This window comes from Coffea eugenioides, chromosome 1 (genome assembly GCF_003713205.1).
Source record: "Coffea eugenioides isolate CCC68of chromosome 1, Ceug_1.0, whole genome shotgun sequence".
Lineage (NCBI taxonomy): Eukaryota > Viridiplantae > Streptophyta > Magnoliopsida > Gentianales > Rubiaceae > Coffea > Coffea eugenioides.
The window spans coordinates 42,133,690-42,155,343 of NC_040035.1; the positions used below are offsets into that span (position 1 = coordinate 42,133,690).

General features: G+C 35.3%; 2 protein-coding genes, 1 non-coding gene and 1 pseudogene across 3 annotated transcripts; 3 read left to right on the forward strand and 1 right to left on the reverse strand.

Annotated features, from left to right (window-relative positions):
• LOC113772993 overlaps positions 1-15,698 on the forward strand; it is a 36,740-nt pseudogene extending 21,042 nt beyond the window's left edge.
• LOC113755153 (methylsterol monooxygenase 1-1-like) lies at positions 5,226-8,032 on the forward strand. The gene is made up of 5 exons (XM_027299245.1): positions 5,226-5,659; positions 6,299-6,621; positions 6,740-6,887; positions 7,056-7,088; positions 7,681-8,032. The coding sequence occupies exons 1-5, from the start codon at positions 5,330-5,332 to the stop codon at positions 7,723-7,725; spliced, it is 879 nt and encodes a 292-aa protein (XP_027155046.1). The 5' UTR covers positions 5,226-5,329; the 3' UTR covers positions 7,726-8,032.
• Positions 8,785-8,857, forward strand: TRNAK-CUU. Its single transcript has one exon. It is a non-coding gene; the product is annotated as a tRNA-Lys (tRNA).
• Positions 14,724-19,781, reverse strand: LOC113773000 (pentatricopeptide repeat-containing protein At2g27610). Its single transcript, XM_027317520.1, has 3 exons — positions 16,701-19,781; positions 16,430-16,590; positions 14,724-15,158 (listed from the first exon to the last, which is right to left on the reverse strand). Exon 1 carries the CDS (start codon positions 19,779-19,781, stop codon positions 17,166-17,168), a length of 2,616 nt encoding a protein of 871 aa, XP_027173321.1. The 3' UTR covers positions 14,724-15,158; positions 16,430-16,590; positions 16,701-17,165.
• Between the last annotated feature and the right edge of the window lie 1,873 nt (positions 19,782-21,654).

Here is a 21,654-nt window from a genome sequence, read left to right on the forward strand (position 1 = left end):
TTTAGACTATGTTTTGCACTAATGATACTGGTTAGAATATTTCCCCTTGCATGTGTCAGTTCTACTTGGTTGGATACTTGATTGACTGCTGGGCATTTGTGACTGAGTTGTTCTTGTGCAATTGGAGATATTTAGAGAGATTTTGGGTGGGCAAGTTGTGTCACTCTCTATTGATATTTGGGAGGCACCGGTGGCTATTAAATTGTTATTACTTTGAATTTGCTGTTTACATTATCTGTGGGCAATTTTTGTCTCTTGTTGATTGAAATGACATTTGGAGAAAATGGTAAGACCCGAGCCCTCTTCTTCTGCGCCTCCCCCACCGATGGCCTCTGATATTAAGTCGCACCACTTGCGGGCTCAGATTCATCACGTACTCCGCTATGAATAAACTTGACTGTACTCCGCTATTAGTTACTACTGAATAATCGGGGATCTGCACCTAAAAGTGTTGATTCTCGCGTCAAAAGGTAGTAGTTCCTATGAGTACGTGGTCACGTGGCGATAGAAGCTGAGTAACCGGGCTCCTTCATCTGGCCAATGTTGGAGTTCGCGTCAAAAGGCTCTAATGGCTAGCGACTAAGTCTTGTTACTATTGAAAAAAAAAAAAAGAAAAAAAAAGAAAAATAGAAAAACATGAAAAAAAATGAATGAATGTTGTGTTAGTGTATAATAAAAGTCAGCTCGCCAATTTATGGATTTAATGTTGAGATTTTGGTTAATAGTTGGACCATTTGCTGATAAATGTTATGCGTCATTCCTTCTTCTTAGATTAGTTAACATGAAATTAGAGGATCTTGTGGTTTAGAAGCTAACCGGAGTGATATTTCTTGGACTTGACCATTGATGCTTGACTATTATTTTTCTTGGTATCTTGGCATCTTGGCAATATGGTAGATGGAGTAATGACCATTGTCAAATATTGGTGTTTATTTGATGTTCTCATGCTTGAGAACAAGCATGGTTTAGGTGTGAGGGGAATTGATAGATTGTAATTTTATCATTTATTTTATTATTAATTTTCCCTATTACCTGACCTGATATGAATTAATTATTAGATTCTACTCACTTTTCGTAATTTACATTTATTTCAGGGAGTAGAACAAAAATATCACAATCAAGGCCAATTTGACAGTTATCAAGAAAGAGTTCAAATAGCAGGCAATCAAGGGCATTCCTGGAACTAGAAGCTGCATGACCTTTTTGGTAATTTTGATCGAAGACAACAACTAGAAAAAGGGAAAAGAAAGCAAATCTCGGAATTTTTTTCTTCCTCTCGTGCGGTGGACACCGCACGGTAGCAGTAGGCAATTAGAATAGGAATTGCGCAGAGGAAGAGCACTGACTCTCATCTTAGTTTTTTTGTCCTTTAGCTTGGCTTTTGACTTGTCTCCTTTTTAGCTTTTAGTGGTAGTTTTCTCTTCATTCGTATGGAGCAGAAGCAAACAAACAATCAAGTATTTTGTAGCTTTTCTTTCTAGTCAGTGGTCAATCGAATTAAGTTTACCCAGTTTCAAATTGATGGCTGCGACTTTCTCTTCAATTTCCTATGGATTTTGTTCATCGAATATGAACTAATTTCTTCATTCTAGTCAAGGAGCAACGAAGGCTCTGGTTCGCCTAAAAATTGTGAGATCGTTTTAATTTAATCTTTTTCTTTTATTTATTGGTATCCGCATATTTCTTGATTGCTATGCTTATGGTTATTTAATTAATTGATTGTCTTGGATCCAGATAATTAGTTGATTGGGTAATCTATTGTCAATTAGGGCTAAATCCGTAATTGTTTAATTGTCCTAAAATAGTGACAACTGGCACGATTAGATTTGTGTTAGGGGGATACGCGGGCTAATCTGAAATAACCCTGGTAGTGCGTTATTTTGTTAGAATAGGGCTCCTCTAATACGTAAGGTAATTGGGGAATTAAATCTTATGGGCGTACCTAGAATTATTTCTCAATTAGAGCAGTAATTAACGGGCGTACCTTGATCACCGACACAGTAAGGAGGGGTTGATTGTCATCGCTTGTTTGGTAGTTATAACTTATTTATTGATAAATAATTGGAATTGGCTTTGCATCGATGATCAATTAGGTAAACTATTGCTGAAGTTATTTCTTGGCTAGATTCTTAATTATCACTCATTTGATTTTAGTAATTGGTTATTTAATTTTTAGTAGTTTCTTAGATTTTAGTTGAATTGCTTAAATTGTCACCCCTGAGATAAAAACACCCCCCTTGTCACTGTGAATTTGAAAAGGAACAATTACTCCCAATTCCTGTGGATTCGATCCTACTCACCGTTATCTACAGAAATTACTTTTAGTTTGAGCAGGTTTTATTATTGCACAGGCTTCGTCAACCTGTCAATCACCCGCCAAGTGGCAAGGATGTCTCAGATCTCGGCTTCCCTCCACTGTTCCCTCATATTCCTTAGCTGTTCAACAGGGAAGTTTCATTGTTCTCTTCGCTTAAATTAATTTATTACCTCCATTGAGGATAATGTATGATTTAGGTGTGGGGGGAGCAGTTATGGTGCTAGTGTCTTTCATTCATTTTCTTTTTCTTCTTTTTAGTGATTAGCTCGTATGTGATGCCAAGTTTGATGTTGGATTGTTGCCTCTATTTCTGCTATTGCCAAATTTTAATAATAAAAGGGTATTAAGTTAATGTGGTTGAGTCCAAAAATATCTCTTTGGTGAATATCGATGATTGTTTTACTCTTATAATTTTTGGTTAACTTTTCTAGGCATAGGGAATGATTATTGACATTTTCATGTGAATTGGTCCGGTTATTAACTTTAGTTCTCCATGTTTGAAAATGAGGCTAGCTGATGCAAGTTTTCTTTTGGTTCTTGTGTTATATTGAGTTTTTGTGATTTTTAGCTATGAATAAACTTGACTGCACTCCGCTATTAGTTACTACTGAGTAATCGGGGATCTGCACCTAAAAGTGTTGATTCTCGCGTCAAAAGGTAGTAGTTCCTATGAGTACGTGGTCACGTGGCGATAGAAGCTGAGTAACCGGGCTCCTTCATCTGGCCAATGTTGGAGTTCGCGTCAAAAGGCTCTAATGGCTAGCGACTAAGTCTTGTTACTATTGAAAAAAAGAAAAAAAAATAGAAAAATAGAAAAACATGAAAAAAAAATGAATGAATGTTGTGTTAGTGTATAATAAAAGTCAGCTCGCCAATTTATGGATTTAATGTTGAGATTTTGGTTAATAGTTGGACCATTTGCTGATAAATGTTATGCGTTATTCCTTCTTTTTAGATTAGTTAACATGAAATTAGAGGATCTTGTGGTTTAGAAGCTAATCGGAGTGATACTTCTTGGACTTGACCATTGATGCTTGACTATTATTTTTCTTGGTATCTTGGCAATATGGTAGATGGAGTAATGACCATTGTCAAATATTGGTGTTTATTTGATGTTCTCATGCTTGAGGACAAGCATGGTTTAGGTGTGGGGGAATTGATAGATTGCAATTTTATCATTTATTTTATTATTAATTTTCCCTATTACCTGACCTGATATGAATTAATTATTAGATTCTACTCACTTTTCGTAATTTACATTTATTTCAGGGAGTAGAACAAAAATATCACAATCAAGGCCAATTTGACAGTTATCAAGAAAGAGTTCAAATAGCAGGCAATCAAGGGCATTCCTGGAACTAGGAGCTGCATGACCTTTTTGGTAATTTTGATCGAAGACAACAACTAGAAAAAGGGAAAAGAAAGCAAATCTCGGAAGTTTTTTCTTCCTCTCGTGCGGCGGACACCGCACGGTAGCAGTAGGCAATTAGAATAGGAATTGCGCAGAGGAAGAGCACTGACTCTCTTCTTAGTTTTTTTGTCCTTTAGCTTGGCTTTTGACTTGTCTCCTTTTTAGCTTTTAGTGGTAGTTTTCTCTTCATTCGTATGGAGCAGAAGCAAACAAACAATCAAGTATTTTGTAGCTTTTCTTTCTAGTCAGTGGTCAATCGAATTAAGTTTACCCAGTTTCAAATTGATGGCTGCGACTTTCTCTTCAATTTCCTGTGGATTTTGTTCATCGAATATGAACTAATTTCTTCATTCTAGTCAAGGAGCAACGAAGGCTCTGGTTCGCCTAAAAATTGTGAGATCGTTTTAATTTAATCTTTTTCTTTTATTTATTGGTATCCGCATATTTCTTGATTGCTATGCTTATGGTTATTTAATTAATTGATTGTCTTGGATCCAGATAATTAGTTGATTGGGTAATCTATTGTCAATTAGGGCATTAAATCCGTAATTGTTTAATTATCCTAAAATAGTGAGAACTGGCACGATTAGGTTTGTGTCAGGGGGATACGCGGACTAATCTGAAATAACCCTGGTAGTGCGTTATTTGGTTAGAATAGGGCTCCTCTAATACGTAAGGCAATTGGGGAATTAAATCTTATGGGCGTATCTAAGATTATTTTTCAATTAGAGCAGTGATTAACGGGCGTACCTTGATCACCGACACAGTAAGGAGGGGTTGATTGACATCGCTTGTTTGGTAGTTATAACTTATTTATTGATAAATAATTGGAATTGGCTTTGCATCGATGATCAATTAGGTAAACCATTGCTGAAGTTATTTCTTGGCTAGATCCTTAATTATCACTCATTTGATTTTAGTAATTGGTTATTTAATTTTTAGTAGTTTCTTAGATTTTAGTTGAATTGCTTAAATTGTCACCCCTGAGATAAAAACACCCCCCTTGTCACTGTGAATTTGAAAAGGAACAATTACTCCCAGTCCCTGTGGATTCGACCCTGCTCACCGTTATCTACAGAAATTACTTTTAGTTTGAGCAGGTTTTATTATTGCACAGGCTTCGACAACCTGTCAATTCCTTTGCTTCACACATCAGTTATTAGTAATTCAAAATCTAGCACGTACGTACAGAATGAAACTTTAGTTCTCAATTGTAACGATAGTAGTGCAATTTGCAAGAAAAAAAAAATTAGAAAATTGGAATAGAAGAATCTGAATATTAATTATTATAATTCCCTTCCGCATCTGTGCAATTTCCGGCCTCTATCCGTTCTCGTTCGTGCAGAAAAATTCACGATAGTCAACACTAGGAGGCTCCTTCTATTTCGCTAGACCATTCCCTCCTAAAGCAAACATCATTCTCAGCATTGATAACTCTATCCACCCCCGCCTCTCTTCCTTTTCGGCCATTTTTATTCAAACTCTACCTGCATTTTCCTTCTTCCTTCTTCCTTGCTTTTTCCCTTCTCTCTCTATCTAAATTTGTACAGGGAGAGGGAGAGAAAAAGAAACCATAATATCGAAGCCACGAATTAAGCAAAATGTTGCCATACCATACGCTTCAAGAAGCTGAAATTTCTCTTGGAAGAAATCTAACATTTGCAGAAACATTATGGTTCAAATACTCGGCTCAAAAATCAGATTATATCCTCTATTGTCACAACACCCTTTTCTTGTTTATCTTTTACACCTTGTTTCCGATCCCCTTCGTCATTCTTGAGCTCCTGGGGTCCAAAAAGATTGACAAGTACAAGCTTCAGCCAAAATTCAAAAACTCATTCTCTGACATGATGGAATGCTACAAAAAAGTTATGTGGACTTTTGTCTATGCTGTTGGCCCCCTGCAAGTCCTTTCTTACCCCGTCATTAAGGTACAAGCTTAACTAGTTCCCCTAGTTACTTTAATAGGATTTGTTGTTTGTCTTTTCCGTTCTCAATTCTTGAGTTTGCATAGCTGGTCCTTTATTTGGAAATGGACGTGTCTTTGAGTAAGTTTCCGAGTATTTTATAGAATCAATTAACTAGTTAGAGAGTTAACATATTATCTCATTCTGGTGGGAAAATGTTTCAAGAAACGAAGTATCGGATTTAAATCCAATTTGGTGCAAATGATTGCCAAATGAGATTCTTGAAAATTAACTTAATGTATGTTGATGAGCTGCTTCTTAACGTGAATGCTGCATGTTTTATTATATTTTTATGTCATTAATGCAGACCTTATGCAATGAAATTATGATATTCATCCAAAAAAAATAACTACAAAAGGCAAAAAATCATATGCTTGAATCCAAAGGCAGCCAAATGCATTAGTACGGTATGCTTATTATCATTTTGTCTGCTTACCTTTATTGATGATTTTCATAGCTTACCGAAATCCCACCAAACTTCCTTTCATTTTTGTGATCAGAAGAGTAAGAGAGACGTTTTCCTAACTTACTGAAGTTACTCTACTCCCTAAAATTAGTTATTCCCTACAAGAACTGAGGAACTTTTCACCCTAATCTTTGCAGTGGATTGGGATCCGAACAAGCTTGCCGTTGCCATCTAGGACAGAAGTATTCTGGCAACTGGTGGTGTATGTAGTAGTCGAGGACTATGCAAATTATTGGCTCCATAGACTAATGCATTCCCCATGGGGCTATAACAAAATCCACAGGGTGCACCATGAGTATACGGCTCCTATTGGTTTTGCAGCACCTTATGCTCATTGGGCAGAGATTATTATCCTTGGACTTGCTTCATTTCTTGGTCCTCTCATGGTCCCCGGTCACATGCTCACCTTTTGGCTTTGGTTTATACTAAGGCAGCTCGAAGCCATTGAGACTCATAGCGGGTGATTTCTCATTCTCCTTTTTCTGTTGCCAATTCATCAAAATACTGGAATAGTTAAACAACCTAAACTCAACGACTAACATGTTTTGCTTTCTTTGCACAATTATCCATATGTGCAGGTACGAATTTCCTTGGAGCCCCTCCAAGCTTATTCCATTTTATGGAGGTGCAGTTTACCATGATTACCATCACTACGTTGGGGGCAAAAGTCAGAGCAACTTTGCATCTGTTTTCACTTACTGTGACTACATATATGGAACCGACAAGGTCAGCAATGCATGCTCTAATTACTATATGTTCAACCAATGAACTTCTTGTTCTTATCATTTTTGTGACTTTTATGTTTTCAAATAATTAAACGTGAATTTAGTAAATACTTCCTCATCGAACTTTCGTCATTGACAGAACTTTCATATTCATGTGTTTTTTTTTCAGGGATATCGATACCAGAAAAATGTCTTTGAAAAGGTAAACTTACATTATCTTTTACTTTTGGAGTAAACAGTTTTGCAGATGACTGCATGGCTATATTCAAAGCAACATGAGCATGTGTTCATCTCCACACGATGAACAAATTGTTTGTTCAATCAATTAATCTACATGGCAAAAATTAATTTAGCAACAACGAGAAATTAAACATCTTCAATCGACAGTGTTTGATATGATTAAGGTGTCAAATATTGAGAATTCTAATCCAGTATATATTGTCTGAAGCTCAGTAATCCCATATACCAATAAGGACTACTCTTTTGTTTTCCTTGCTTCTTGATTTTCCAGTACAATACCGTAGGATCACCAGTTTCGTCCTTGTTCAGCTTTAAAATCTGAACGTGCAATGCATCTTGATATCCATCAAAACATAATATCTGTAAACATTTTTTTACCAAACACTGTAAAATTTCAAGTGGTAAAAATCAGAATCCAAAAGAAATAGAAAGTTGTACCTTGTAAACGTTAATTTCTTTTCGACACTAACTATATTTTCCTTCTTAGTTTATCCCAATATGCTGATTATATATTTGATCCCGTCTCCAATTGTACCCTGTTGAATCTTTTTCAGACGCGAGATAGCCTCAGAAGCCAAAGTGATATCAAATCTGAATAGGAGAAAGCTAAGCTCTGCATGCACGAACTCTTCATCAGCTCTGAGCAAAACATTCTTGATGCGTGTTGTGGTTCTGTCTACCATAGAAGCTTTTTTTTTTTTTGGGAGCAATATTGAGAGATTTTTATCTACTATAGAAGTATGATTAGCATTGAAAAAATAGTAAATAATTAATTGTTGTACAAAATTATGGACACGTCTCAGCAGCATCATGATGTGGTGCTGCGCTTTTGAGCATTTCACCCCACATGGAAATGCTACAAATTACGACCTCAAGAATTAAGTTTGTGTTATTACCTTATTGAGGATATCGACTCTTTTTTTTCTAAAAAGAAAAAACCCTTTTTTGGTTTCTTCTTCTACCATTCTTCAGTGCAGTATTTTGTTACACTATGTTTACTAGAAATGTAGGAGTTGCGTGGATAGGAAACAGTGTGTTGTATTGTGCTAATCTTTATTGGACAGTTAGCATTAGGCTCTGGACTAATTCTTGGTGCAAATTAGCATTATTTTCCATCCAACACGTACTCGTTTCTGCTGTTACACTCTACAAATAGTAATTGAATTTTGAACAATTTTAAACCTTTTTTTTTGTATGATACAAAAGGCAATTTATACTTAATTGCAGATAATAAGAGGCGGAATATATCCGGTGATTTATTTCATATATGTTCATATAAAGATTGTAATGTAATCAGTGGTTAACGTTGAGACTCCAAAAATTAGAGGTCCTAAATTATATTCATTTTTCCCATTGCCCCTTATTACTTCTTAAATCCCATCTCTTCCATGATAGAAAAAAAAAATTCTGAAAAAAAAGAGATTTTAATGTAATATTGATGTCTCATAATTAAATTGGCATTAGCCTACGTAGCATAATACTTAAAAATGATAAGTATATCAGGTAGTATATTAGTATTTTTAGCTTTATACTTTCATTTGTATTCAGAGTATCGGTTAACCAGTTATACACGTATATTTTTATACTTATATTCTTGAGTCAAATTCTAATCTTACTTCTATAGATTTAATAAGATATAAGCTACTTAGCTATCAAAAGCCCGTCTAGCTCAGTCGGTAGAGCGCAAGGCTCTTAACCTTGTGGTCGTGGGTTCGAACCCCACGGTGGGCGTGTATTTACTTTTGTTTTTGCTATTTTATGCCTTCATAATTAATTGCTTTATTTTAATATTACATGATGAGTTTTCAAACAGAAATGTAACCTCTATTTTTGAGACTGCAAAACACTTTCACACTTAAAAAAATGTAAATGCATCAAAAGTTGAATATTGAAACATGCTTAATTACATTTGTGACCAAATTATAAAAATGACTCTAATTAATGTCAATCATGTTTCAATTTTGACAATCTAGTCCCTCATGAAGTATGTCTTGTACTTGTTTATTTAGTTAGTCCTTCATAGTTTAATTTGCATGGTTGTGACCAAATCCTGTTGAAAATTTGCAATTTTTTTAAGCATGATTAATTCAAACAGAATAATACCAGAAACAAGAAGGTCCTATTTGGTTCCAGGAAACTTGTAAGGAAAAGGAAAAGAATTCCTTAAGAAAGAGTTTTTTTAAGTTTGATTTTGAGGAAACTAATTTTTCATTTTCAATATAGTCCCTTAATGTCTTTTGGCTCCTTTATAAGAGCTCCAACGATACATACCTTCAATCAGGATTGTAAAAATCTTCCAAAAGCATTTTATTTGTTTCATTGAACGAAAATAAATACTAACAAACATACAACATTTTAAACAGTTTTTAATTTTTTCTTATTGACTAATTACGATAGAATGATTATTTGATTAAGTATCACAAAAAATAACACCTATAGCGTGTAATGCATATATACTTTCGAGTGGCACTTTTAACTCTTATCTTAATGTTGAAATGCATGGTAGAACTTATGTCACTTGTCATGGATTCTATTTTTGTACGTTACAAAATATCATGGTTCCAAAAAGGGGGGAAAAAACAAAGACCAAATGTCCCTTCTACAAAGAATTGTTGGGAATTTTGGAACTACAGCAGAAAGATGTCATGGAATGGATACAGTAAAAGAAGCAGAAACACAGTTTTGGATTAACGATGTTGCTATAGTAAGATATTCCGAATCACACCTTTTTAGACCTCAAACGCACATAATAACTGTGTTATTTTCGAGGGGTGCATGTAAACGAGTTTAATCAAATCTAACGCCCTAGTGTTGAAACTTGTTTGATTATTTTAACGAATTCGAAGTTTTGTTTAAGTTTGACTTATTTATTTACCGAATCGAAGTTGAACGAGTTTTTTTTATCGAGTTTGAATGTTATCGAACAAAAGACGCGATTTAATCTTGATTTAACTAGTTGACGAATCAAACTCGAACGAACTCTTGCTAAGCCGAGTTCGATTCGAGGACCAAATAATTTGATTCATTTTTCAGTTCTAATACTTTTTTAAAACATCACAATTTTAATTCATTATTTTTGACCCACTGGTGCTCGTACTATATTAAATAATGTCGTAGAATTAGACAACACAACCATAGCTCCCACAATAATTGGTATTTAATATTAGAACCAAAATTCCAGCAGTTATGGTTATAGCTTCCAAGTTACAACTTAAGCTGGTTTAGATTGTTACTTTTCGAAATTTTTGTAAAAAAATGTATTTGTGATTTGATGTATGTGTGATGAAAAAAAAACTGGAAAACAGGTCAACCGAAAACGTAAAAATTTTTTTTTGGAGAAAAATGGCAATTCAAACGAGGCACATTAAAAGCAACTAATCCCAAGTCAACCATTAAATTTTGATACTAATTATTACAAGCAACAGGCAAGATTGAAAAAGTCAAGCATATATAAACCGTTAGCTTGTCACAAAAGTGTTACGTCAAAGAATTAATTAATTGTGTTTAATTACAATTTTTTATTTACTTAATTTAATTCATTTCAGACGAAACGGGCGGCTGGCAGACCCGCGTTAAAAAGAATATGATATGAGCTTGAATTGGAATTATTTTTCCAGTCGTACATTGGAAATTAATTAAATACACCAAAAGACGTGGGCTAGCTACAATCATTGGTTAGATTAGCAGCCATCCATTCTAAATTCTATTCAACTTTCCTTGAAAAAAAACAATCAAGTTCATTGTAGGGAAGTCTTGGCTTTACAAAATTCTAAATAGTTAGTTAGTCAACTTGACTGACTCAAGAAAAATTCTTGCTCTTTTTTTTTTTTTTTTTTTGGATGAATGAGATAAAGGCCTTGTTCTCAACTAATTTTGGAAATCTGACTTTAGCTTTTGATTTTCAAAAATTATTTTATTGTGTTCTCAACTGATTTTAAAAAATTAATTTTAGATTTGTGGGTCGAAAAAAAACTGGAAATCAGAAGAAGCTGGTGTTGAGTTGTTTTTGAATTCTGATTTTAGCCTATTTTTCATATAGGCCAAAATTACTCTTCAAATTTCAGCATAATTACTAAAGTATCTAAAAATCAGATAACTTGTTATGGTCTTTCTGTTTTCTTTTTGTTCTCACTCCCAGATTCATTTATGTGATCCTTGTTTTTCTCACTCACCATTTAATTTTCATAAGTAAAGTAATTAATTACATTAAAAAAATTATTTAATTAGCACAAAAATTCATTTATGTACCAAATAAGGGTAATATCATCATCTTTTTGTCAAAAATCAACTTTTTAACTTTTTCAAAGATCACCTATGCATTTATTAAAATGACTTTTTTAACAATAAACAAGAACACATGAGTTACTGTGACAATTTTGATTTTACAAAATCAGAATCAGTTGAGAAAAGACCCTAAGGTGTCTATAACAAACACTGAACATAGTCCCCATCTGCTTTTTGCCTCTAAATTAAAGCCTCTGCACAACATATGAACACTTGCTTTTGTCCATGAACAACTAGTTTTTGCTTTCAATCTTTTTATTGAGTTTTTGAGCTGACAAGATGAAGATACACAAACTTTTCGCTCTTTTCCTAATCCTGAGATTCGGATACATACATGCAATCAGCACAAATGCAAAGGTAAATATTCTTGACATTTCATTCTTACGTCTATGAATAGTTGTATGTTCTCTTGAAAAGCTGATTTCGACAAGTAGATAACAATGAGATGTAGGATTTTTGCACATCTTTTGTCTTGACACCACGAGTTCATATGAACTTCCTACCAAGCCATGATTTGTGGCAGTATCCATTGAGTTATAAGTTCACCTATGTCCCAAAACAGAAGGCTTACAAGTTCAAATATTCCATGATTTTGAGCATGAAAAGTCATGTTGAATATTAATATAGCAAAGATGAGAACAAACAGGAATATATTAGCACTAAATTAGTAACATCTGCACTTCATGGACCAACCAGTCTACATCCCTGTAAAAACCATATCCGACCTTCAAATTAATTCGATATAACAAGAGTCATGAAGGTGCAGAATGGAAGTATGGGAATCAAGACTAATCTTGATTCACAGACTTTGACTTCATAAGCAAATGGAGGATTGTACCCTCAAGGTGCTACTGGTAGAGAGAGAGGGATAATTGATTATGAAGTTCTTCATGCTTAGACTCAGGAACTGATGTCAAGAAATTCTTGAACCATGCAGCATTACATAGTTTACATGGGGAATCATGCTCACCCAAGCTCAGAGTCCGTGATCAAGGATAACCATCATATGCTTGCTTCAGTAATTGGAAGGCATGTACTTCTCTCTCTTTCTTAATTTGGACGACGAGTTCGAAAAATAATGAGATACTATTTCATTATTTCTGATTAAAAATGGCTAGTGATTTTCAGTTATGAAGGTGCACAGGACGTGATCCATCACCATTACACCAAAAGCTTTAGAGGATTTTCTGCTATGTTAACAGCTGATCAAGCCCTGAGGCTGGCAGGTTTCCCCTAACCTGCTTTCTTTAATCAGAAAATTGGTTCCAAGGCTTGTGCTCAAAGTCTATTAACTGTCTTATTTACCTATCCTGTAGAAGAGGAATCGGTTGTATCTGTGTTCCAGAGTAAGATAAACAAGGTTCAAACAACACACTCGTGGAAGTTTCTGAAAGTAGACTCAATTCAACAATACAATCACCTGCCAATAAAAGTTAAATCTGATGTAATTGTTGGTGTCATCGATAGTGGTAATAATCTTAGTTGCTGGGTAAATAATCCAATGTTTATTACTACAATTGATACAACTAATAGATGTTGAGTATATCTGCGTTCTCAGGAATTTGGCCAGAATCGAAAAGCTTCAGTGATCATGGCATGGGTCCTGTTCCTAAGAAATTCAAGGGGAAATGTGTACCTGGAGAAATGTTCACTTTGGCCAATTGCAACAGGCAAGAAGAAATATGCCATATCAGAGTGGATATACTAATTAGTATTGAATTCTCTGATGTCAATACTTTTCATTGAACTCTTTTTACAGGAAAATAATAGGAGCTAGATACTATTTCAAAGGATTTGAAGCAGGGGTTGGACCTCTTGAATCATTCAACGGGACATTTTTCCGATCAGCTCGAGATAGCGACGGACATGGAACACATGTTGCTTCCATTGTAGCTGGCTCCTTGGTCCCAGATGTGAGCTTAATCGAGGCAGCAAAAGGCACAGCAAGAGGAGGTGTACCAAGTGCTAGACTAGCCATCTACAGGGCTTGTTGGTTTGATATATGCACTGATGCAGATATGCTCTCTGCCCTGGATGATGCAATTCATGATGGGGTTGATGTTTTGTCTACTGCTGTCGGTCCTCAACCGCCCCAACCTAGCTATTTCCATGATGCGGTGTCAATTGGGGCTTTTCATGCATTTCAGAAAGGAATTCTTGTTTCTGCATCTGTAGGGAATAGTTTTTTCCCACAAACTGCAACCAATGTTGCTCCATAGATCCTTACAGTTGCTGCCAGCACCATGGACCGTGAATTTCAGTCCAACATCGGCCTTGGGAACTCAAAAATAATAAAGGTTTAGTGTTTCAATACCATATAGTTATTTCCACCATCTACATTGTCAAAATTCTTGTTTTAGTATAAAGTTGCAGAGCGGAGATTTCTTTAGCAGCATAATTCTTGCAGCCAACTTATTTTATTGAAATAATTTTCTCTGTTAAATTTACCAGAACGCCTTCTTGTTTCAGGGTTTTGGTCTAAATCCATCAAACTTGGAGAGTGCTTCTGGTTTAATAGCTGGAAGTGATGCAGCAGCTCCAGGAATTCCCCCTAGAAATGCAAGGCATGGCTCTATCCCATTTTATTGCTAATACACTCTGAGATTATCCAGCTTGTACAAATAGCAAATAGAAGTAACTATTATTTCTTCTTACATCGGGTCTTCACTGACAGTTCAACAAAATGATATGCTTACGGGAAGAGAATCTGTTCATAAATTCTTGCTGGAGATCTTAATCAAGTTTTATTTTATGTTTGAAACATTTCATGTAAATCTCCTGAACAAGTCTTAATCTCTCTTTTTTTTCTCATATCTGTCTTTCTCAGCTTTTGCCAGATAAACAGCCTAGATCCGAACTTGGTTAAGGGAAAAATAGTAGTCTGCACAGTTGAAAAGATTACAGAGAATGCAACACAATTAGGTGTCTATACACGAAACATTGGAGGTGTAGGAATGATACTTGTTGAACCACTTGCCCAAGATCTCGTCTTTCAATTTGGAACCCAAGCCACTCTGATAGGTCAAGATGAATTGGAAGAAATTCAGAAGTATATAGCTACTGAAAGGTATGTTTCAAAGTTCCCAAAAGGATTAATATCAACCCAGCAGCTCATGCATTTTATTATTCTTTGCTAAGTATAGGAATCCAGTGGCTGCCATATACCAAACCAAGACTGTTCTAGCCTCTAAACCAGCACCAGAGATTGCAGCATTTTCTTCGAAGGGTCCAAACATTATTACTCCAGATATAATAAAAGTAGGTTCTTGTGCTTCTGAAAATTTTTTTTCTCAGAATCATCTTTAATCCTTGGTTCAATATTAGAACGGTTACAAATGGTCAAGTTATAAAAGTTCCACTTCTGCAATAAATCTACGTTAAGAATAACGTTGTTTAAAACAAAGAAGACAAAGATTGAGATGATTTCACATGCCCACTGCAGCCAGATATAGCAGCACCAGGAGTGAATATTCTTGCAGCATGGTCTCCAGTAGCTCTTTTTTTCTCTGGCTTACACCCTGTTGACTATGACGTAATCTCCGGTAGCTCCCTGGCTGCAGCACATGTGGCTGCAGTGGCTGCCATAATAAAGACTTCCCACCCTTCCTGGAGCCCAGCAGCAATAAAGTCTGCGATGATGACAACAGGTAACATCAATTGGAAACATTCCTAACCAGTTCAATTGTACCCTTATCATGATGTATGATTGCTGAATCCAAATATCACTTTGTCTGGAACAGCTACAGTCCTAGATAACACCGGAAATTGCATCAGAAGACATCCAGATGACACTTGTGCAACTCCATTTGACTATGGATCTGGGCACGTAAATCCAGTCGCAGCAATTGAGCCTGGACTAATCTACGACCTGGATTCCAATGATGTAATTGATTTCCTCTGCAGTTATGGTGCAACAGCAGCACAGTTGAAAAACTTAACCAGTCAAATTTTTAGATGCAAAAGCCCTTCTAGACCTTCCTATGATTTTAACTATCCTTCAATTGGAGTCTCCAACATGAATGGTAGTTTATCAGTGCAGAGAACTGTTACCCACTATGGTAAAGGACCAACACAATACATCTCAAAAATAGAACAACCAAGTGGTGTACATGTTACAGTCACCCCTAGTGTACTAAAGTTCACAAATGCAGGGGACAAGATGTCATTTACGGCAAATTTTACACCCTCAAAGGCCAGTAATGGAAGCTTTGTTTTTGGGGCTTTGACATGGAGTAATGCAATACACACAGTCAGGAGTCCCATTGCAGTTAATGTGCTATCTCTATAAAACATAGATTCTATTGTACTATCTGTTCCAAAACTTGTATATCCTATTGAGGAGTTTCAAGCTTCTTGCATCCAATGTAGTACTTTACAAAAGACTATGCAGTAAATGTATACAAGAACTGGACCTCTTAATATATGTCTCAATTCTAAGGCAACTTCATTTTGATCTACTAAGTAATTAGGTATTCCGATCTTTGAATTGATTAAGAAGCTAGCTCAGGGGCTGCTGAATGCTGCTATTATTAGTTTCCCTGATTGTATGCTGTTTAACTCAGAAATAACAATCAAATGAGAGCCAAAATTTAAGATTCAGGAATGCTTTATGAAGGTATAAAATCTATCCTAAAGGACATCTTCCCATAGTAGGAAACAGAAGAAAAGTTCAAGCATAGTGAGTTATGTAAAATGTTCTCATCATGTTCCTTACAATATGAGCACTATAAACTTGCATGAAGAAATTGAAGAGTGATATCCATCCAAATATTTAGTGACACCTCTTTAGCAACCTAACTATCTGAATCAGCGTGGAGGGGTCTCACACCTATCAAATATTCTGCATGCAAGTGAAATATTACATCAAAGAAACAGCATATATGATTAAACATTTTTCCTACTAACAAAACATTTTTTAAAGAGTCATACATTCCCTTTATGACTAGGAGATAGATTAATTTCATATACTTAACAAGCACAACTAATAAGATGTTATAAGCGATAGAAATGAGAGGATACCAATGATTTCAGTGCATTTTGCATACATTGATCCACCATTTTTTCACTGTGATCATATCAAAATCTCCAAAATCAGAAGGTTTGGTTGGCATTGAAATGAGCATAGCTCAATCCCGCATAGTTTAGAAGCAGCCCTCATTATCTGGATCAATTTCATTATCCTTTGTCAAGACAAACAACAATCAGAATCCAATAATGAAGATAGATAAACACTAACAAATGACACATTTCTAACATGTAAAAGAACGTGTGCAGGGAAGCAGTCACTTACCAAAACAAGGTCTACAGCACATGGATGTCAAATATGAGAAACTCTTAAAGGCAGATGGCAACCTGCTTGGGCATCTGCATTCCCCATTATCCCTTCTGTTATTAACTTGAATATACACAACCTTCGATGAAGAAATGCACTAATACATCTTCTGGGGAAATCACCAGAAAAGTACTTCAAAAGAAGTCATCAGCTTGGCCCAGATAGTTGAAGTCTGTTTGCTCTCCTTATAAGCTGCCTGGTGTCCCAGAAAATTTATAGTAAAACTTGACCACTGATTGTTATGTATATTTCTTAGGCTTCCCAATAGACGTGCACCAGCCACAACCCACTTTTCACATGCATGGTGGTCCCATGCATCAACAGCACTGCAAAGTTTCTGCAACTGCAGAAAGCATTCATTCCTGATGCTTAAGATGTCTACATTTTTCTAATAGAATATGAACCTCAAGTCAAATGTAAAAATTACCAATAGTCCCCACAAGAGCATAATCCACCTTTGAAGTGGTGAAATCTATTTGAGTCCCTCACAATAATTTCTCTGCTTTCAATCTTTGATATCAACTTAATCACAGTATGGCAATCACCACAAACTCTAAGATTCTTAACAATCTGAATCTGAATTCCAGGTGATGTCATAATTAATCCAAAAGCAATTGCCAACCTTTCACTATGCTGAGAAAGAATGGTTTCTTTAAGTTCATCCTCAACGTCATGAAGTACAAAATTAGTATCTGGTTGGTATCCTGCATCCTTTAAGCGAATACCTAACTCTTCAAGTTTCATATAAATACGGTCTGATAATGGATGTGAAACATCTCCGGCCACGAATGAGTATGTCTTGTTCTTAACCTCAATCCAGCTGTAACCAATTTCCTTTCTAATTTTCCTCAAATCCATGAGCTTTCTCACTTTTGCTCGAGCTTTCCAATTTCCAGCCACTGCATATAGGTTAGAAAGGAGTACATAAGCCGCTGAGTCTTGCGGCTGCAGTGAAATGAGTTTTTCTGCGGCAAGTTTCCCTAGCTCTATATTTCGATGAACTCGGCAAGCAGCCAAGAGTGTGCGCCACACTGTTGCACCAGCAGGAAAGGGCATCCCATTAATGAGAGCCACAGCTTGTTCCAGCATTCCAGCTCGACTATATAAGTCAACCATGCAGGAGTAGGTCTCCATTGTAGGTGGAATCTGAAGATCTTTGACCATCATGTCAAAATAATTTTCACCTTCTTTCACCAGTCCTGCATGAGTACAGGCAGAAATGACACCTATGAATGTTATGTTATCCATTGCTAATTTTTTTCTTCTCATATCCTCAAAAACCATTAAAGCCTTCTTTCCATAACCATGTTGTGCGTATCCTGAGATCATCGAGTTCCACGAAACCAAATCCCTCTCCTTCTGCCTCTTGAAGACCTCATTTGCGCTCTCTATATTACCTCTTTTTGCATACATTGTCACAAGAGCACTACTAACACACAAGGCATTATTATATCCTGACTTTATGGAACTGGCATGGAATTGTTTCCCTTGTTCCACTGCTGCAGTAGGTGTGTTACATGCATTAATGACACTAGAGAATGTATATTCATTTGGTCTAACCCCTTCCTTTGCCATCTGGCAAAAAACTCTTACCGCGCTCTCAGTGTCTTCTGCTTGAGCATAACCAGCCAACATTGCAGACCATGCAACAATATCTTTATCTTCCATCATGTCAAAAACTTTTGCAGCCTCATTAGCATTTCCTATCTTAACATAAGCATCTAGTAATGCTGTTCCTACCGAAGGCACGTTCTCATAGTTGGTTTTGATGACTACTGCATGCATTTGAAACAGAGAAATAACAGGATGTGCAGTAAGGATAGCAGAGTAAGTGAAATGGTTTGGTGACACACCTTCCCTTCTCATTTGGCCAAAAAGCTCGACAGCTTGCTCTTTTCCACCATTCTGCAAGTACCCGCTGATCATTGCTGTCCAAGAGACCACACTCTGACCTCTCTGCACAACAGAGAACAACTTTAAGGCATCATCCATCTCACCACACTTGGTGTACGACACCATAAGAGCTGTACTAATGTTAGGATCAAATTCAAACCCATGTCGAATAACCCGTGAATGAAGCTGTCTGGCAAAAGTCAATTCTCTAAGCCTTGCACATAACTTAATGGCTGGAGCAAATGTCATTTGAGTAAGGTTCAGACCAGAGAGCCTCATTCTGTAAAACACATCAAGAGCTTCCAGATCATGCCCATTTGTCACAAGACCAGCAATCATCCCATTCCATGAAACAGCATTCCTGTCCTCCATTCCACAAAAAACAGCACTAGCCTCTCTAGCCATACCTGATTTTGAGTACATGTTAATCAAGGAGTTTGCCACATATACAGTTGACTCAAAGCCATTCTTAACAATCATCGCATGAACCTGAGCTCCCTTCCCAACCGCGCCATCATCAGCTAGCGCTCCAAGAATGGTGGAAAACGTATAAGGGTTAGGTCTGATTCTGTCCAGTAGCATCATTCTGAAAACTTCTATAGCTCTATCATTCAGTTTATTACTTGCAAAACCTGTAAGTAATGACGTCCATGAGACAACATTCTTCTCCTCCATCTTGCCAAACATACACTCTGCATCAGCAATACTCTTCGTCTTCATATACATATCAACAAGAGAAGTGCCCACACTAACATCATCGAGCAACCCAGCTTTGATGCACTGACAATGCACTTGTCTTCCAACTGCAACGTCGTTCAGGCATCCACAGACCTTCAAGACACAAGAAAAACTCGACCTTTCAATTAAAACGCCCAAACGATGCATGCACTTGAATAGATCCAAAGCTTCTATGTAGGAATTATTGCGAGAGCACTCGAAAAGCATATGGTTGTAATGAGAAATGTCCCACTTGGAACTTTCACCAAACGGTTCGTACGCATTATAAAATTTCCAAGGTCCAGCTCCCTCCGCCGATACATCAGAATCAAGGGCTATTGCTTGCGACAGAACCGAGTAATGGGTTCGAACTAAAATTTGAGAATGTCCAAGAATCTTTAGTCTTCTCAGAGAGGGTCGTAGAATCATGGTGTTTTTTCTGGTCGTAGGTTACCGTTAGCAGTTAAAATTCTGGTACTTTGAAAAGTTGCGCCAAAGATCCGCTTTATAAAAGTTCGCTTTAATGGTATTTGCATTTTCTGTTTTCTGTTTTTCTTTTTCTAGCAAAATCTCTATTCTTCCGTATACGTTATTTGATAATTAATTAATCCCTATTTTAATTAGAAATGAAATTCACTAGATTTTTTTAGAGGTATTCGAGTGTGTTTGGATAGCAATAATATTTTTTTTAAATATTATTTTGCTTATGTTACAATTATAATTCCATTCAATTTTTTCTCTTTCTAATGCATTTTATTTCACATACATCACATTATAAAAAATAATATAATAATTATTTTAAATAATATTTCAAATACTCTCATATCCAGATACGCTTGCTTAACTCCCTATGAATCTTAAAATATGAGAAAAAGTGAAAATGATTAAAAGACAAGGAGAATGCTTCAATCCCAAGATCTTATATAATCTACAATAAAATATGCTCATAGTTCAACGTTTGATATCTAAAGACTACAATAATAATTATGCTAAAATCTAAAGTTCACTCAAAATTATTTGATGGATATGTCTAACATTTAATGTTATGTTTCTTGGTTACTTTTAAGCATCGATATTGTGTGTCTTTTTAATTAAAAAAAAAATTCTACACTGATTGAGTGTGTTTTTATAGAAGAACATTTGAAATATCGACTGTAATATTTTTATGATGTGATGTATGAAAGATAAAAAAATAATTAAAAAATAAAAAAATTAATTGAAAAACAATATTTATCATACAAGCAAATAGTTTTTTTTTTTTTTTACAAATAACGTGATGTCCAAATAAACCCATTTTCTTTGTGCTCCAATACTTTGCTTTTGGAATCTTTGGGTTTGACTCCCAAAGCTTGGTGTAGTTTGAAAGGAGCAGGAGGGAAGACAAGTTAAGATATTATAAAAGGAGCATTTTCTAGTAGGGATAATTTTAGAAATTTCTTTAAAGGTTTCTAACTATTTCATTTAGTTCCTTCAAAGTTTTAAAATTTCCATTTACCTTCTTTAATTTGACACTTTGATAACCAAATCTTAAAATAGGGCCAAAATCATAATGAATACCCTAAAATGCCCTTAGCTTATAAAGTTTAATTTTTTCTTCTAAATAATTATAAAGTAATTTGGCACAATTATAATAGAAACGAATTTCAAGTTTTTCATGCCAATATTTATTGTTTAATAATCAATTATCTATACAATATATAAAGGTAGAAGGGTGGCAGTTGGTGCAAACTTTTCTTTGTTATTTTTTAAACTTCCAATTTTATCATTACAGAAATTAAATTTTTACCTTAGTTACCTAATCACATTTTACCAACATAATTACCCATAACCACTTTAAGTATTGTAACTACCAAATTACTATAGATTTATAAGTCAAAGTTCTTTAATTCATTTATACAAATTTATTTGTTTGAAAATCAAAATTCATATAATATTAATTCATTTTAATTATTTGTAAATTGCACACACATTGGGTGTGCCTTTTACACTTGTAACAATAAATTTTTTGATTTAATAGGTTACTTTTCATAGTGCTTTATTGGAGATATAAATTCTTTTTAAGATGGAGAAGAAACAGTTATCTTTTCTTTTAAGTTTGTGAATTAGTTTTTTTTTTTTTGAAGGAAAGTCGTGGACTAATACAATGATAGAACTACCATAGTTTAGCAGTGATTTTAGACCATTTATTTTTAAGTATTGATTTATTCTTATTTTAATACAAAAAATTGGAAGATATTGAAAGTTATCAAAAAAATATTACTAGTTTAACATCTGATCAGAATAGAGGTTCGAGAAACATTAA